Below are 17296 nucleotides of genomic sequence, written 5' to 3'. Positions count from 1 at the left end.
TATGTGAATATAAATTATTTTCCCTATGTATATTTTACTATGTATATACTATATCTTTCATTTATAAATGTGCATATCCTTTAGTTCATTTTGCTCACATTCCTTAAATAATGTAAAAATTTTGTTAGAAGTGTTATATTAAATATACCTCGCTGGCACTTTGCTTGACTATTAAGATGATAGAATAATTTTTAGAAAATAGCATCAATGAATTATTGAACTGGAGTAGTCCTACAACCATATTTTATGAGCTGGGATGGAACTTTTGGACATCTAGTCTACCAGCCTATTTAAAAAATGAGAAAAACCAGAGAAGCTAAGTGGCTTATCCAGAGAAAGATAATTCATTAATAATAGAGCAAGGATGAGAATCAAGTATTCTGACTTTTAATCCAATGTCCTTTCTCACAAGATTTTTAGAAACCAGCATAATTACTAGTTGTCTAGGATTGACAGCCAAATTAAGCCCAACCAAATCCAGGGTTTTGATTTATTCATTAAATATGCTTCTCCAATAGAGGATAAGTATCAGGTAGACACTCTCAGGTTTATAGGCCTATTCGCTTTCATATACATATAATATATATTGTATGAAGTATATATATACCTTCTCTTTCATATATATATGAAGATATATAGATATATATGAATATATATATGGATATATACGAATATATAGATATATATGAATATATAGATATCTTTTATTTTTCTTATTTATATGTTATTTATTCATATACAGATGTAAATACATGAACATATATATATTAAACACCTCATAAACACACACACATATCTTCTTTCCCACATATATTTCACTACAAGGGAATTTAAATTTTTTCCAATAGTATCCCTTCTTTTCACGCAGGAGAAACTTAGGCTTATGGAAACTAACTAAATCCAGATCACCTAACTGTCTGAATTGTGTACTGTTTATCCCACTAATGAAAAGAAAGTTGGAGAGTAACATGATAGACTTTGCATGAAGTAATTTCCCTTTGTTCCTTTTTTGTTCTTCTGATGTAGAAAACTGTTCCTCTCTCATGACCTCTTTAACAAATATTCAAATAGAAAAAGCCTGATCACTTGATATCAATTTCACATAATTTCTTTAACAGGGGAAATAGAGATCTTTTAAAATTAATATCTTGGTTTACTTTAAAGAAAGCCTGTAATGAACTCCCTGAAATGAAACCTCAGATAGTTTCTGACTCCACTTAATTACTAAAGATTTACCAATTTTAGGCTTTAGAAATGATTTTTATAATGCTTACAATACACTATTAAGTGAAAAATCAGTATATAAATTTGTATAAAAAGTACAAACACCACTCTAAGTGGCTTTTTTCCCCTCTTTAAATACTCTGCATTTTCCAAGTTTTCTACAATGAACATATATTACTCCTATAATTAGGAGAAATTCTATAATTTAAAAAATATGTTTAGAATACAGGTTTTTAGGGGCACCTGGGTGGCTCAGTCATTAAGCATTTGCCTTCAGCTCAGGGCGTGATCCTGGCGTTCTGGGATCGAGCCCCATGTCAAGCTCCTCTGCTGGGAGCCTGCTTCTTCCTCTCCCACTCCCCCTGCTTGTGTTCCCTCTCTCGCTGGCTGTCTCTCTCAGTCAAATAAAGAAATAAAATTAAAAAAAAAAAGAATACAGTTTTTTATAATCAAATTCATTTCTGACAAGCAGAACATAAGCACCCAGTTTTTCTACTGTGAATTTTTAGCCACTTGAAAAGAAAGATACCTAGGGACTGGATAAAAATGGGGAAAGTTATTTTCATGGTAAAAACAAAAATAATTGGCTTTAAATGCTGAGATTATTAAAAGCCCAAAGCTGTATATCCATTCTCGTCTATATAAAAGGGACTACTCTTTATTTATGACTTAAAACGTACTCTAAAAAGATTATCTGTAAGGTCATGATGATCAATTAACATTTAGTAACTCAATGGACAGTAATAAAACCAAAAGAATCATGAACTAGAATCAATCAGTGCAACCTATGAAAACAAACAAGTTTCATTTCAGAGAATTATTTTAATGCTTTCTTGGAACTACAACTAACTAAAAAGACAATTTGAAAATAATTCATTTATACAAATGAATTGATTGAAAAAACAATTGGTGGAAAAATTGCCATGTTGATGTTAGGTATTCTTATATAATTATAAACTTTATTATTTTTTTAGTAATAGAAATTAAAATTAAACAAACACTGGACCAATACTTAAAATAAGGTTAAGCAGAATTTTTAAAAAGGCCACTGAATGAATAGGCAATTGAGTGAATTAATTAATGAAACAGAATATATTCTCCCAGAAGACTTATAAAATATTTATTTATTCATTCGACACACATTTACTAAGCACCTAATCTGTCCGAGATACAAAGGAGAATAAGATATTTTGCCTGCTCTGTGATGCTCATTGCTTAGTATGAATGATTAAAAAGCAAACAGTAGTCTGCTCCCGTGCCTGCTCCCACCCCTAAAAGGATGAGCTTTTGGGGCTCCAGAGTTATTTTTACACATCTCAAACCTGGTCTCTGATATGGTCAGTAAATGTATGTGAACCGAACAGTTGGTTAAACATACATCTGGAGGGGGGGCGCCTGGGTGGCTCAGTTAAGCATCTGCCTCTGGCTCAGGTCATTATCTCAGGGTCCTGGGATCTAGTCGCATGGAGGCCGCATGGGGCTCCTTGCTCAGCAGGGAGCCTGCTTCTCCCTTTGCCTTTGCCCTTTCCCACTCCTGCTCTCGCTCTCTCAAATAAATAAATAAGTAAATAGATAAAATGTTAAAAAAAAAACCCAAACATCTGGAGGAAAAGGTTAATGTATGTCATCTGAGAAGTACAAATAAAATATGATGGTTATTCACAGGAGAGAAGATTGCATAAGGTAATGTGGGGAAGGGAAATGCACTTGCCTAGAGGATTAAGAGGCATTTGAACAGTGTAATTTAGCATGTCTAACAAAGCCCTTTATGTAACAGTCTTATCTCACTATATAAATACAAATCATCTACTTGAATTCTAATACAGGTTTCTGGCTCCTTCTGCTTCCTCTCAAGTAGATTTTTGATGTTTACAGTTCTGGTCTTGGAATAATGTGCCACATTGGCTCTATTTTCCATGGCACAAGGAAGTTATAACTCCATGGCCATCTTTCCCCACTTCTCTGTGGGCGGAGCCAAGACTGCTCTTTGCTCATTTACCCGTATGTTGGGGTCAGTCTTTTAGTGCGGAGACACTGTGAAGTCAACTGGGAGCTGCCTGGATTACACAACTCAAAGATTACTTCCCGTGTAATATCCTTTGTTCTGAAATTTGGAAGAAGTTTCTAGAACTGTTCATAAGACTATTTCTCTTTTTGGGTACACCCTCTAGCTGACCCAAAAATGTGCGCAGTAGGAAATTTAAGTGCCTGCATACAAATTAATTAATTTTTATTAAGCGCCTCCTAGAGTCCTAGCATACAATGAGCTATGGGGTAGGAAATTACATAGAAAAAATTACAACCCTTGTATCTAGGAGTTATAGTTTAATCTACACAATAAATAAATAAAAAATGACCTGGTTTGCTAGAACTAGCCCTGGTCTGCAGATACATGGCTGCTTTACTGCGATGCTCTGCTTTGTGACTAGCCATGTGCACGGGAGCGAGCCACTTGGCTTCTCTGTGCTTCAATAAAATAAGGAGCTGGATCACAGGAATTCACTGTTCCTGTAACAAGTTAAGGGACATGTAACTAGATGAGTATCTCCTTTTGTTACTTTACATCCAACTCCCGGACCTCAGAAGAATATCAAGGAAAAAGTGAGAATGAGCTACTATTGATCACATATTAGAACTTCGACAAGTTTTTGTAGTCATCTAGTCCAATAGCTTACTTTCAAAAAGAGGAAACTGAGGCACAGAAATGTGAATTTCGTAGCCCAAGAGCATAGTGGTAGCTCCAGGTCTCTTGATCTGGTTCTCCTGTTTCTAATTTATTTCTTAGTTCTCCCAAATGCATAGCTTTATTTTCATCTGGGAAGTCCTTTATGTATTCATCAAGATCCAGTTGTTGGTTTTTTTTTTCCTACAGCTCTTTGATATTTAATTAGTTATTAAAATCTTAGAAGCATGGGACCAGCAAGGGCAGAGTACAGTAGCTTTTCAGGAAATAGAAGTAATATTTAAATAGTACCTTTTCATCACCTCTTCCTACCTAGAATAGCTATCATCCCTTAGGCAAAAAACTACTGTTGAGAAGAAACTACTATAGAAACGTAGATGTTAACATGTTAATTATCTTTGGGAAGAGAGTGCTGTGAATAGAGATACCTTGAAATGATCATATTCATACCTACATAAAGAAACAAGATTTACAGAAGGTAGTTATTTGCCACAGAATCTGCAAGTTTTTATTACATTTTAGGAAATAATAATCAAATAAATCTGTATAATTTAGCTAGCAGTGTTCCCAAAAGCAAGTCTGGAAAAATAATTGGGGAGAGGGGTTATAGTAGATTCAGGTCCATAACACTACAAAATGTGCTGATGTCCATGAGTGTCCTGGAAATTGCCCATACCTTCTAAAACATGTCCTTTCCCTGAGCTTTGTTTAGCAATGGCCCAACAAGGAAAGTAAGGTGGTTAAGGTGATCTGAGGATTTTATATGGTAAGAGAAAGTTGGCACACAAAGATACACTTCTTAATGCTATAAAATTTTCCTTATCTCAGGAGAAATTGCTAAATTTGGGGGAACATTTTTACATTAAAAACTTATTCTTCTTTAGAGGTACTGCTTTATGCTTAAGTCAGAAAGCTTCTCAATAAGGATGAGTTTTTATGTTCTCTAAAAGCATTTCCATGTGGCAAATGTAATAAAGAACTATAGAAAATAATGCTCACTGTACTAAGATTATTGGGAAACAGAAAAACCAGTTAAATGGTATTATTTGGGGAGAAGTTTCCTATCATTTCATTGGCAGTAGGTTTTACATGTCTTAGATAGGGAGATGGCGTTCAGTATTAAAAGGTTACCCTCTTTAGCATTAGAAAAAGAAAAGGACAAGACTGATGTTAACATTCTTTAAAAAAAATAACAAAAAAAATTAAAAAAAACCCACACAGGTGCCAAAATAATGGAGAAAGGATCCATTTTCTCAATTTTAGTAGTCATCAAGTTAATCAATGGCACATTGAGTACCATTTCATCAAATACATACATATAAAAATGAATATGTGTGCAGGTATGTATGTATAGTATGTATACATTACATATAGTGGATTCACTCCCCATCCTTTACTTACTCCAGTCCCAACACATGATCCCAAACTCAGAAGAAGTTGGTAGAAAGAGAGTCAGGATCAAGACAATGGTTTGTGAAGCAGTCTATACCCTGTTCCCTTTCTGCCCTTCGCTCTTAGGTACATAATAGGCATCGTTTTAAAAACTCTGATAGAGCTTAAACTCAAACCAAATATATATTTGGAGTTAGGTAATATCTGGAATCATAGCACAGGACGTTTTTTATTATGTTTAGTACTTGACAATGTAAGCTCCTTACTGTTGACATCTACTCGAAAAATCCATGTACCTGGTATTAAGCAAAGGGCATTGGATGGAGTTTACAATGGAATAGAAGAGAATTTTAAATTTTATTCTGAGGGTGAGGCCTACAATGGGATTGCAAGTTTAGGGAGAGGACACAAATGCTCACTGAATGTCTTCTGGGGGTAATACACATATGCTGTTTCATTTAATATTTATAATAATGGTAAGAAATTTTTCTCATCACCATTTTACACATAAGGAAACAGACACAGAGAATTTAAACAAGTTCATAGTCAAAAGTTATAACTCATATAATAAAAGTGAAACAATTTTGGTTACTATAAAGTCCAAAGTTAAGCAGAAATCCTACAAATTCTAGCCGAGGACCAAGAGGCAAGAAGTAGAAATCAACAGAATAGCTGAAGTGACTGAAGCTAGTTCTGAGTGACTGGGTTTTATTTTGCTATTGCGTGTGGTATATGGATTTGTAAAGGACTAGGCCCACATCCTCAGGTCTGTGTTACATTTTAAAGATGTCAACTGGTCCTTGGTGCTTGGCACAGTATAAGTTACCAGAATGTGTTTGCAAGCCATTTTTTGAATTGTATAATTCTTTTAAAAATGAGAATAATGCTAAGGAATACCCAAATAATTCCTTTCAACCTTTTAAAATGATCAAGATGGGATAATACCCATATACATATTTAAAATAAGAACTTGGTTAAGGAATATAGTTCATTCATAAAATTCATTTGTTAGAACCAGGCATTTCTTTTTCTGTGTATAAACTAAAAGTTGAAATGGGGACTGCTGAACTTCTTTTCCTTACTTTAAAAGGGGATGGATGGATGGATGGATGGATGGATGGATGGATGGAAAAATAGATAGATAGATAGATAGATAGATAGATAGATAGATAGATAGATAGAGTGAGCATGACTTTGGATACTAAAATAAGAAAATCTATTCTGATTTTAATTTCATATCACCAGAGACCAAGATGCAGATTTCATACTAACATTCAATGTTCCTTAAACACCAACTAAAGCTACTCTGTAAAATCTTCTATTAAAAAAAAAGGTTATATTTTTCTTCTAGCTAACAAATAGAGCTCTGCATTCTTTCTATCTGCAAAATGAGTTATAACATTGCTCTTGGGATATAGGAAAACTCCACCATCTATAATGTCGTAATATTATTAGGTAGCTTTGGTGGTTTTAAAATACGTTCATAAATTGTTTTATACTGTTCTCTTCAAAAGTTAGGTCATAATGCCCCTCTCCTTAGTATGAGTTGGGGTTTAATAACTTGTCTACAACAAATAGAATAAGGTAGAAGTGGTGGTATATGACTTCTGAGACTAAGTCTTAAAAGGCATCAAGGTTTCCTTCTTACTCTGTGCCTTGGATCACCCATTCTGAGGGAACCAAAACGCCACACTATGATACACTCCAGCAGCCATATGGAAAGGCCAACAAGATGAGGTACTGATTCCTCCAAGCGGCCTCCAGCAAGAAGCAGAAACCCTGCCTAGAGTACGGAGAAGGAGTTCGAAAACAGATAACTAATGCAGTAGCAGAGTTATATAGTGTATAAGAAAGTATTTGAAAATAAGAATGATGCACAACATAATTTGTTCATTTTTATATTACATCATACATAAAAACACTATTTTTTGGTTGACACTTGCAAGTACTATTTAAACAATCTGTCATGTTGGCCTGTTTTTTTCCTGCCTTACAGTTTGTTCACACCTTTGATTAGAATCACCCCAAATGTGTCTGATGAAACCTAATGAGGGACCTGCCTCGCCCGCTCATTAACAGATCACAGCATAACCTTAAAGTATTTTCCCAGTCACCTGGTGTCAAGCCACCTCAGTTAAGCTCACCAAAAAGCAGTCCCACTTTGATCCAATCTGCACATTTTTTCCCCAACAGTGGTGTGCTGTACTGGATAACAGTTTTAAGGCTCTACGTTGCCAACGGGCTGTATGTAGCCAAGAGGGGTTTTTTTGTTATTAACCCAATTTTCTCTTAAGGACTAAAGGACCAACTCTCAACTCTAGATGCTGATTACCTTGGAGGAGGCTGGTCTAGATTGCACAATCAGGGTCTGTGATGCTGAGTCAAGACACCCTCTAACTCTGTGGGCAACATTTGGTCTAATATCTTAGAGCAATTAGCAAAAGTGGCAGTTACACAAATAAAGTGTATCCATGAGGAATACGTTCAGCTTTGAAAAACAGAAAACCCAACCATAGTGGCTTAAGCAAGTACAGGGCTTATGATTCCTCACAACAAGGAGTCCAAATATAGGCAGTCCAATGCTGGTGCAGTAACTCATGAGTGTCCCAGAGGAATCAGGCTCTGTACCTTGCCTGCCTCACCATGCTTTTTTTTTTTTTTTTTAAGATTTTATTTATTTATTTATTTGTTGGGGAGAGAGAGAGTGAGCCACAAGCAGGGGGAGCGGCAGGCAGAGGGAGACGGAGAAGCAGGCTCCCCACCGTGCAGAGAGCCCGATGGAGGGCTCGATCCCATGACCCCGGGATCATGACCTGTGCGGAAAGCAGATGCTTAACCGACTGGGCCACCCAGGCGCCCCCCCTGCTCCACCATTTTTAATGTGCCTTTTGCCCTATGGTGGAAGGACAGCTGCTAACTCAGTAGATACCATGTCCCAGCTTCTAGCAGGGAGAGGGCAAAGGACAGAACCTCCTCAGGAGGATTTATTCTTTTTTTTGTTTTTTCCCTGAAAACAAAACCCTCCCCAGGCATTTCTCACTGGTCAGAACTGGATGCCATGACCACCCTAACCACAGGGGAAGCTGAGAACTCAAATACCTGCTTTGCAGTCTCCATAGAAAAGGACATTAAAAGAGAAATTGGTTGAAATGGGTGTGAAGTGATCTAACCCTTAGAAGAAAACCTACCCCGCACTTACATACACACATGCATATTTTTAAAAATTAATTCACACAGCAACGCTTTTTCCACTGAAGGAGCTTAGGGAGAAAATGTTTTGGTGCAGTCCTGGGTGGGGGTGCTTGACAGTGCTTAATATCACCAGCACTGAAAGTAATAAATGTTATCCTTCTTTTCTATCATGAATATGAATGACGCTCTGAAGGCTGAAAGCAGCCTAAGAATTTACGTGAGAAATGGGGCATGAAACATTTTTGAAAATATATTAGCCCAAAGTCTGTATTACTGCATATTTTATACCCTTTTCAATATGCTACAAAAGGTCTGAGCCATCAACTGAATGGTGCCAGAAAAGAACAAATAAGAACAAGGATACAAAAATAAATGCTGGGAGTCAAGTTACCTCCAAGATGTTCTTTATGGTCAGTGTAATGATTACAGTACTGGGCAGACAGCTTTGCTTCAAACTCTCCCCATCAGCACTTGTCCTGCAATGTGGGTTCTCCAGCAAGTTTATCCCAGGCCAAGTAGTCAGAAATATTCATGGAACTAAGTTGGTATTGGAGAGGGGATTCCATAAACACTTCCCGCCCCTGCCTCCTGCCCCTTGGTTCCTTGCACTTTCTTCAATGCCTGAGATCTTTCCCCTTATTTTGAGAACACGAAGGAAACATGTCTAGTTGAGGGGTTCCTGATTGGGAATGTTTAAATTTTGTATTAATGTTTAAATTTTGTATTATGAATGTTTTTATTGTCCAGATATATTTTGCAGGCATAGTCCTGTGATAATTAGAACTATGAATATATTTTACATCCCATGAACTCTACCCCGTCTTAATGATATTCAGTAAAATGGCCAACCATATGAAAATATGTACCCTGTTACGATATTATTCATTATTTTAATCCTTTCTACTTTTACATGATTTTAAAAAGTTCTACAATGAATATATATCATTCTCACAATAGGAAACAAAAACCAACTTCGGTTTTTCCATGAGACTGCTGTCTTCCCAGACCAGACATGAGCCAAGTTTAGGCTTGTAAAGTGAAATTGCATGGGCATCATGTCTGGAGACAAGTGCCCATCAATCAACTGTCTGGATGCCATAGAGTCTCATGGTTCATGTACTCAGCATCATCGGTTCACTCATAAAAATACCTATTCCTGGCCCCAGACATGCTAATTCAGTTGTACAGGGGTGAGGCTCAGCATTTTTAACAAGTCTCCTCATTCTCTTTTCTTTTTTCTTTTTTTTTTAGAGCTTAAAAGAGCGAGCATGCATGAGCAAGGTAGAGGGCACAGGGAAAGGGAGGGAGAGACTCCTTAGCAGACACCCCTCCCCCCCACCGCAAGGAGTCCTACGCAGGGCTAGATCTCACGACCCTGAGATCATGACCTGAGCCAAAATCAAGAGTCGGGCGCTTAACTGACTGGGCCACCCAGGTGCCCCTCAAGTCCCTTCATTCTGATACAGACAGTCCCCAGGCCGCACGGGGGAAACATTGCTCTGGTAAGTCATTTGCTCACTCAGTGAGAGGCCGCAGTCTATGCCCAAGTCCATTCTTAAGGAGCCCACTGATAAGCCAGTCTGCCCCTTCACACCAGAGAATGGTGCCCTCTCTGCCCCATCTTTCAAAGGGTAAACTGCTTTTACTTTTCCTCAGTCACAAGGAGTTTATAGGTTAATAATTTGCCTAACACTTTTTTTTTTAAAGATTTTTTTATTTTTATTTATTTGACAGAGATAGAGACAGCCAGCGAGAGAGAGAACACAAGCAGGGGGAGTGGGAGAGGAAGAAGCAGGCTCATAGCGGAGGAGCCTGATGTGGGGCTCGATCCCATAACGCCGGGATCACGCCCTGAGCTGAAGGCAGACGCTTAACCGCTGTGCCACCCAGGCGCCCTTTGCCTAACACTTCTTAATACTTAATAAGACTTCATTACATTAAAGTATCCTGTCATACAGAAAAAGTATTTCTTCTTTTTTTTTTTCATTTTTAAAGATTTTATTTATTTATTTAAGAGCAAGAGCGAGAGAGAGCACAGAGTCAGAGGGAGAAGCAGACTTGCCACTGAAAGGAGAGCCCGATGTGGGGCTCGATCCCAGGACCCTGAGATCATGACCTGAGCTGAAAGCAGATGCTTAACTGACTGAGCCACCCAGGCGCTCCAGAAAAAGTGTTTCTTAATTAGTTAAATTCAAGTGAATGTCCACCATGAATAAGAAGAGAGATATTAAAGATAGATAAGACCAACCTCCACTCCAAATGAAGATTTCTAGATTAGATATCTCCTGCTTGTCTGTCACTGCTTATGAATTCCCTCAACTGATCTTTAGTGATAAACTACACAGTACAAGTGAATGGTTACTATTCTAGAAGGATCATTTCTTAGCCAGTGAAAACGCAAGATTGGTGTAGTAAAGATATACCTTTAATGCTTTTCTTCTAAGAAGTTTTTATATCATTTTCTTCATTCTCAAAGATGGTTCTATTTTTCTACTAAAAACCTAAAGAAGGACTTCTCTTGGCACCACACATGTCTGGGGAGCTCTTACTGTAAATCAGCCTTCATTTATTTCCTGGCTATCAGACAATGTTTCACTTAGATACTATATCTGAGGCCTCATCTAAATTTAGGAGAATGGGACTGCATATTTCAGAAATAATCTGCCAGCTGTGCTTGTAAGTGTCATGAAGCCCTTGCAAAGAGTAAGAAGGAGGAGGAAAGGGAGGGAGAAGAGAAGAGAGGAGCCTCGGGGACAACAATTGAATTTTGTAAAGCATCTTCTAAACGCCAGCCATGAAGCTAAGTGCTTTAACTAAGTATCTCACTCAGTCCTCCTGACAGCCATGAGATAGTTTCCTTATAGACCGATTTTACAGATCAGGAAAACTGAGGCAGAGAGAGATTACATAAATTGCCCCAAATCACAGAGGTACTAAGAGCCAAACTATGATTCAGAGCTCTGTTTGCAGAGCTCTCCACCATGCACTGCAGGAGACTTCGCTGGCTGGAGGCCCTCAGGCCATGTGGTGCAGCCCCCGCAGGAGCTCACTACTCTGGCGGTGGAGGAACAGCCAGGAGAAACGGGCTGATCACAAGTTAAGGTCCGTTGTCTAATCCATCGGAAGGCCTCCGACAGCCTCAGAAATCAGGCTGGATTTAAGAGTGCGAGCTTCCTTTCCTCACCAAATCAGCCCCTCACGATTCAGAGGCTGTATCTTGTCTTCGAATTATCAGTCTATTGCACCAAGGAAGGCCAGTTCTAAATTTCCTAATAAAACTATCAGAATGATGAAAGAGAACACGATTGGCTGTCAGAAAAATATCAAAAATCAGTATGATGCTTGAGTTGGCCCGACTGGCTCATATACTATTTTTCATTACAAGGGGAATAGCAACTATTTGGCTGTTAATTAATGTTATGTTATTATTATGAGGGAGGCCCAAGGTTCAGACTTTCTTAATTGCCTGAACTCCTGAGCTAATTAATGCAATTTATAAAGGATATGTCAGGAATAATAGTATATGTTTTTATACCAAATGTAAAAACACGAGGGACGTGCCCCTCACTGAAGGTTGCCAGATAGTTCTAAGCACTTAACATAGGTCTTGTCAGAGAAAATCCCAGTACATTAATTTAACAGGCTCAGAGTTACTTATCAAAAGGCTGTAGAGCATAATGTTTTGCATAATCAAAATGGTTTATTAACTCAAGTCATCATTTGATTTTTCATTTATATTCCAATTCACAGAGATATAAGCATATCAATTACAAAACAACCTACAATATCTAAATACAAGATAGCTACAAGGCTAAGTATTGTACGCTGTATCCAGAATATTACAGAGCTCAATAACAAGATGATTTTCACAAAACACACGCCAAGTGTTGATTATTCACATTACCTGACAGGAAATGCCTTGTGGTTTTTTTCCTTGAAAAGTATGTATGTTATTACTCAAAAGAAAATCATCTTCATTTAGATCTATGAAAAGAGATAAATGTTATATGTAGATTATCAGAAATTACAGGATTTGAGAAGTTTAAGTGCAATTTAATACTCATTATATTTTTCATTAGTCTATTAAGGTACTATATTGCCTGAATCATAAATCTTTATTTTCTGAAAGATAAGTTATTCTCATAAGAAACAGATCAAAATAAAGTACAAATTTAACAAAATGAAGAAGGCCATTGGCCTGCTGAGTACCTGAGCGAGCCATGGAACCTCTCTGGCACTCAGTTTCCCTCTCAGTAATAAAAGAGTAGCATACTGGCTCCTAAAGCCATGTCTAACTCCAAAATGCTATGATTCCATGAAGTTATCACCTCGCCTGATTCTGTTAAACTAAGCTTTCCACCCCTGGCGTTTGGAGCTTCATTAGCTTATAGACGTTTTCTCAACATGGATTATTTATGTTGAAACCGTTCTATGCATGCTTCAGTAAAAGGCCTGCAATGTGGCATCTGTTTGCTTGCAGCTACATGAAACCTTTCAAAAAGTAATAGCCTTTCCCTTCCAGGGACTGGAAAATGGGCTCCATTTATTTAAATGTGAAAGGTACCTGTGCTAAAAGAGGACAGAACTTTAGGGTTCCCTTAACCCAAGCCCCTTAGTTTACAGACGAGGATACTGTGACCACAGAAATCACCTGGCCGCCAAGCCAGTGACCTTTCCCTTCACCTTCATGCTTGAATTTCTTGCTATTCCTCATTCTCAGATTCTCTGGGGGAGAAAGGGGCGGGTGAGGCCTCCCCTCCACGCACAGTGAAAAACAGGGGCAGGTTCTCCTCCAAATCGCCCTCTTAGCAATAGTGAAAAGACAGTTTAAATTCAGTCTCAGAGTTATGTATATTGTTAACAATATTTAAAATCAGAATACCCAATACAAGTTTCCAGAAAACACTTCAATTTTATTATAAGCTTGTTTCGTGATCTGACTCTTGGAAACCAGATCTTCCATTATAGGGTCAGGATGCAAGAAGCAGTCTGGGCAACCTTCTTCTTCTTCTTCTTCTTCTTCTTTTTTTTTTAAGTTTTTGTATTTAGAAAAAGAAAATTCTCTCCTCTGTTCCTTCATTCCTTTTCATCTCTTCCCTTTTCTGATTCCTTTAACATGAATTTTGGAGAACTCCCTCTGTGGTTATCTTTCCGGGTAGAGGAAAAGAGCAGTAAAGTGCTCACCTGTACTCTAGAATCCAGAAGCAGCTGAGGCACATGCACAAGGCACTTACGTCACTCAAACAGCGACGCGAAGTAGTAAAATGAGTGATTCAGATGCTGCTATGGGGAGAGATCACTATGACTCAGGCTACTCCTGGAAGGGACCCCAATGGAAGCTTGAAGAGTGGATGTAGTTTGGAAAGGCAGGAGAAAAGGAAAAATTACAAATATAGCAGCCTACGGTATAGAATAAGTGGAACACATTTAATTCAGTGTAGGGACTGAAATTGGTCACGTGACAGGCAATTCTCAATATAGCATAGAAGGAGGTAGGGCTGGAAGGGTAGATAAAGTGAAATTTTAAGGAGCTGTGAGCTCCAGGTGGAGGAATTTGGACATAACCTACTAGACCGATGTTGAAATATAAATGTATCAGCAGGAGTCAAATAAGTACCTTAACTAAATGAGGTGAATTTTGTCAGGGAGATAATGGAAGATCTATGGTGAGCTGAAGGGTCACCACTGATGAAGGGCGGCCATTGCTCTCAGCTTTCCCAGCCGAAATCACCTTAGACTTTGAGCCCAGGATTGCCGGTTTCCCTCTTGTTTTTCAAGAGAATATAAATATATGGATATTGATGTAAAATTTCCTGATTTTTAAAATATTGTGTGGTCCAAAGAAGCTTTTTCTCAGAATAAATTCAGTTACAGAGCTACCAGCATGTGGCCTCTACTGTAGAAAATGGGGGACCTTCGAGGGTCTTGGAGTAGGAAGAGGCATCAGAAAAATGGTATTTTATGAAGATTAGCTGTTTGTTTTGTGGTCTTATACATTTTTATTTATTTGCAATCTCCCAAATATTGCCTTACAGGAGAATATTTATAAAAACAGAAGCAATTTGGTCCTAAGTAGCAACAAAGTTGCAATAGCTGAATTAGGCAATATGCAGTTGTACTTTCCATAGATGGCCACAGAAATATCTCTCACACCACATATTCTGCAATGTGAACTTGGCATGCCTCCATCAAGAAATAGAGTTCAATTCTCCTTATTGAACTGAGCTGATCTTAGTAACTCACTTGTCACAGGACAATGCAGTGGAAATGATGCTTTGTGACCCCCCAAAACTAGGTCAGAAGAAGACTTACAGCTTCTGCCTTGTTCATTTGGGATGCTTACTCTCCAGACACTTTCTCCCATAATGTGTGAAGCTCCTTCTCATGTCTCTCCCTCTGACAACCCAGCCCTTGGCCTGCGCGGGGGGAGCTTAAGTCCCTCGGAGAGGCCACATATTGGTCTCCAGTTGAAAGTCTCCACTGAGCACAGCCTGCAAGTTACCCCAGAACAGGTGCCAAATATATAAGTGAAAAAGTCTCTAATGATTCAAGCCACCAGATATTTAAGGCCTCCCCAGTCATTCAAGTCTTTCCAGAAGAAGCCTCAGATATCATGAAGCACTGCCCTGAATGAATTCCTGGCCCACAAAATCCATGAGCCTAATAAACTGTTGCTCGATGCCGTTAAATTTTGGCGTGGTTTTTTTTGCAGCAACAAGATTATCTGAACATGCATAAACTACATAAGTGAGTTACAAATGACAGTGTATGTAGGAATGCACCGTTCAACATAAACATTCAGACTCCAACTCCCCCAGCTGTGGGGAAGAAATGAGATTAATTAAAAAAGCAGTATTTTAAATCAGCTTGTAGGTGAAACTAATGAAGATACCTCTGACCATACTCAGGTAACTATAATCCTAGGAAGAACTCCCCTAAAGAACTGAAGGGAAATTCATTTGTCCAAAACACTAGGATACCGAGTGTTCTTATCACTCAATTCAGAAAGCCCTCCTTGGAAGTTGGAGGCCCGCTCACAGGCAGCCTTTGCTCAGGGCGTCTATTCCCATATGATAAGCAGATGACTGCTCATGTGATCCCGTCTAACCAGAGTTAAATTATATGGTCTTGGGAAACAATTTTTAAATTAGATGGTGGTCCCTGAATATTAAACAGAATAGTAAATACATTTGTGACTTTATATATAATTTGCCAGGATATCAAGCCAAAAAAGAAATAGAATTAATAAGGTCTGGAAAAATCAAAAGCCAAAATATTTACATGCTTACTCTGAGGAGGCTGGCCAAATAATAACATTGACTAGAGTTCAGGAAAGAAGGTTTCAAACCAATAGCAATTCAAATGGGAAACTTGAAGGCCCTAATAACATCCCTCTTCTAATAGGATTTTTGATAATGAATCTCATCAAAATCATAGGTAAGGAGCATTTATTTTTTAAAAAATTTGACAGCAGTGTGGGTGCAATTAGTATTCCTTTCAATAGTAACCATATTTCTTGATCTTATCCAGCCCCTTACTTCCTTTACTAACAGGCCAATTATTTTTATTTATTTATTTTTTTGCCTGTTTTCTGTTTTATGGAATAGTCTGTCATGGTCCCACTGTTTGAAAAATCACTAAATATGTTTTGTTTCCTTTTTATTATTTTTTATCTTTTTAAGATTTTATTTATTTGACAGAGAGAGAGACAGCCAGTGAGAGAGGGAACACAAGCAGGGGGAGTGGAGAGGAAGAAGCAGGCTCCCAGCAGAGCAGGGAGCCCAATGCGGGGCTCGATCCCGGAGTCCTGGGATCACACCCTGAGCTGAAGGCAGACGCTTAACGGCTGAGCCACCCAGGTGCCCCCCTTTTTATTATTTTTTAAAAATTTTGCTTTGCTTTAATTCTTTGTATTTCCTAACGTAAAATATAAAAACCTTGTTCCTGACACTATCTTTACTTAAATCAAAACTTGATCTTAGGTAAACTCCAATTCAGAGATTTCAAAGTTTGTTCTTTTCAGGCTTAACTTAATTTCTTCATAAAACTAAGGCCAAAATCAATTTAAAAATTTTAAAATTTAAAAATTGATTTTGATTTACTCTAATGAACATTATGAATATTCTTCCTGTTTATGATGCTGAAAATACAATTAATATGAATTACAAATTAATTTTCCTTGATACCTCAACTATGCCCGCGCTTTATCACAAAGTCTTGAGCACTTCATTTATCCTGCATTTATTTTACAGATGTAGTCTTTTAACAGCACAGATGGAGATTTCGATAAAGCTCTTCTTAGAAGAAGGAAATGGACTAGATAAACTAAAAATATTATGCTTCTGGCACTCGATGTATTCTGGTAAATTTTGTCTTAACTGACATAATACAGTCATATTATTGAGCTACGTGAATATCCTTATGGATTGAAACACCAGGCACAAATCCTTGCTAAACATAACCTGTGGATGTTTCTTTCATCGGAACCCCATACTCTTTAGGCCTGAAATGCTATTAAAATGTGTCATGAACAAATACCTTTTTGAAACTGAAATTGAGAGAAGTGGCTTTTTTTTTTTTTTTTTTGGTCTTGGAGTTTGTAACAGATTCCTTAGGAGTTAGTGCCACTCCTACCATTTAATTCCCTGTATGTTTTCTTCTGTTTTATTGAGGCTGTCTTTAAAATTTCATCATACATGTTCAATAAAATAATGGGCTCTGGTGATAGTGACACGGCACCTTCCGGTCTTCCTCTCCCTAAACTTGACAGACTCCTCAGACACAGTAAACCTCTCTTAAGTAATT

The 17296-nt window shown here is 37.8% G+C and overlaps 1 protein-coding gene across 1 annotated transcript in view; it reads right to left on the bottom strand.

The window, feature by feature from the left end:
* Positions 1–17296, bottom strand: part of SAMSN1 (SAM domain, SH3 domain and nuclear localization signals 1) — a gene marked incomplete in the record, with an annotated part of 260035 nt that overhangs the window by 87868 nt on the left and 154871 nt on the right. The window contains 1 exon segment of the mRNA XM_040621094.1: positions 12396–12475. Coding sequence (XP_040477028.1) covers positions 12396–12475 — 80 coding nt within the window.

This window comes from Ursus maritimus, unplaced genomic scaffold, assembly GCF_017311325.1.
Source record: "Ursus maritimus isolate PB19 unplaced genomic scaffold, ASM1731132v1 scaffold_4, whole genome shotgun sequence".
Taxonomy (NCBI): domain Eukaryota; kingdom Metazoa; phylum Chordata; class Mammalia; order Carnivora; family Ursidae; genus Ursus; species Ursus maritimus.
Note: the sequence above shows the minus strand (reverse complement) of the source record. Positions and strands in the feature narration are given on the sequence as shown.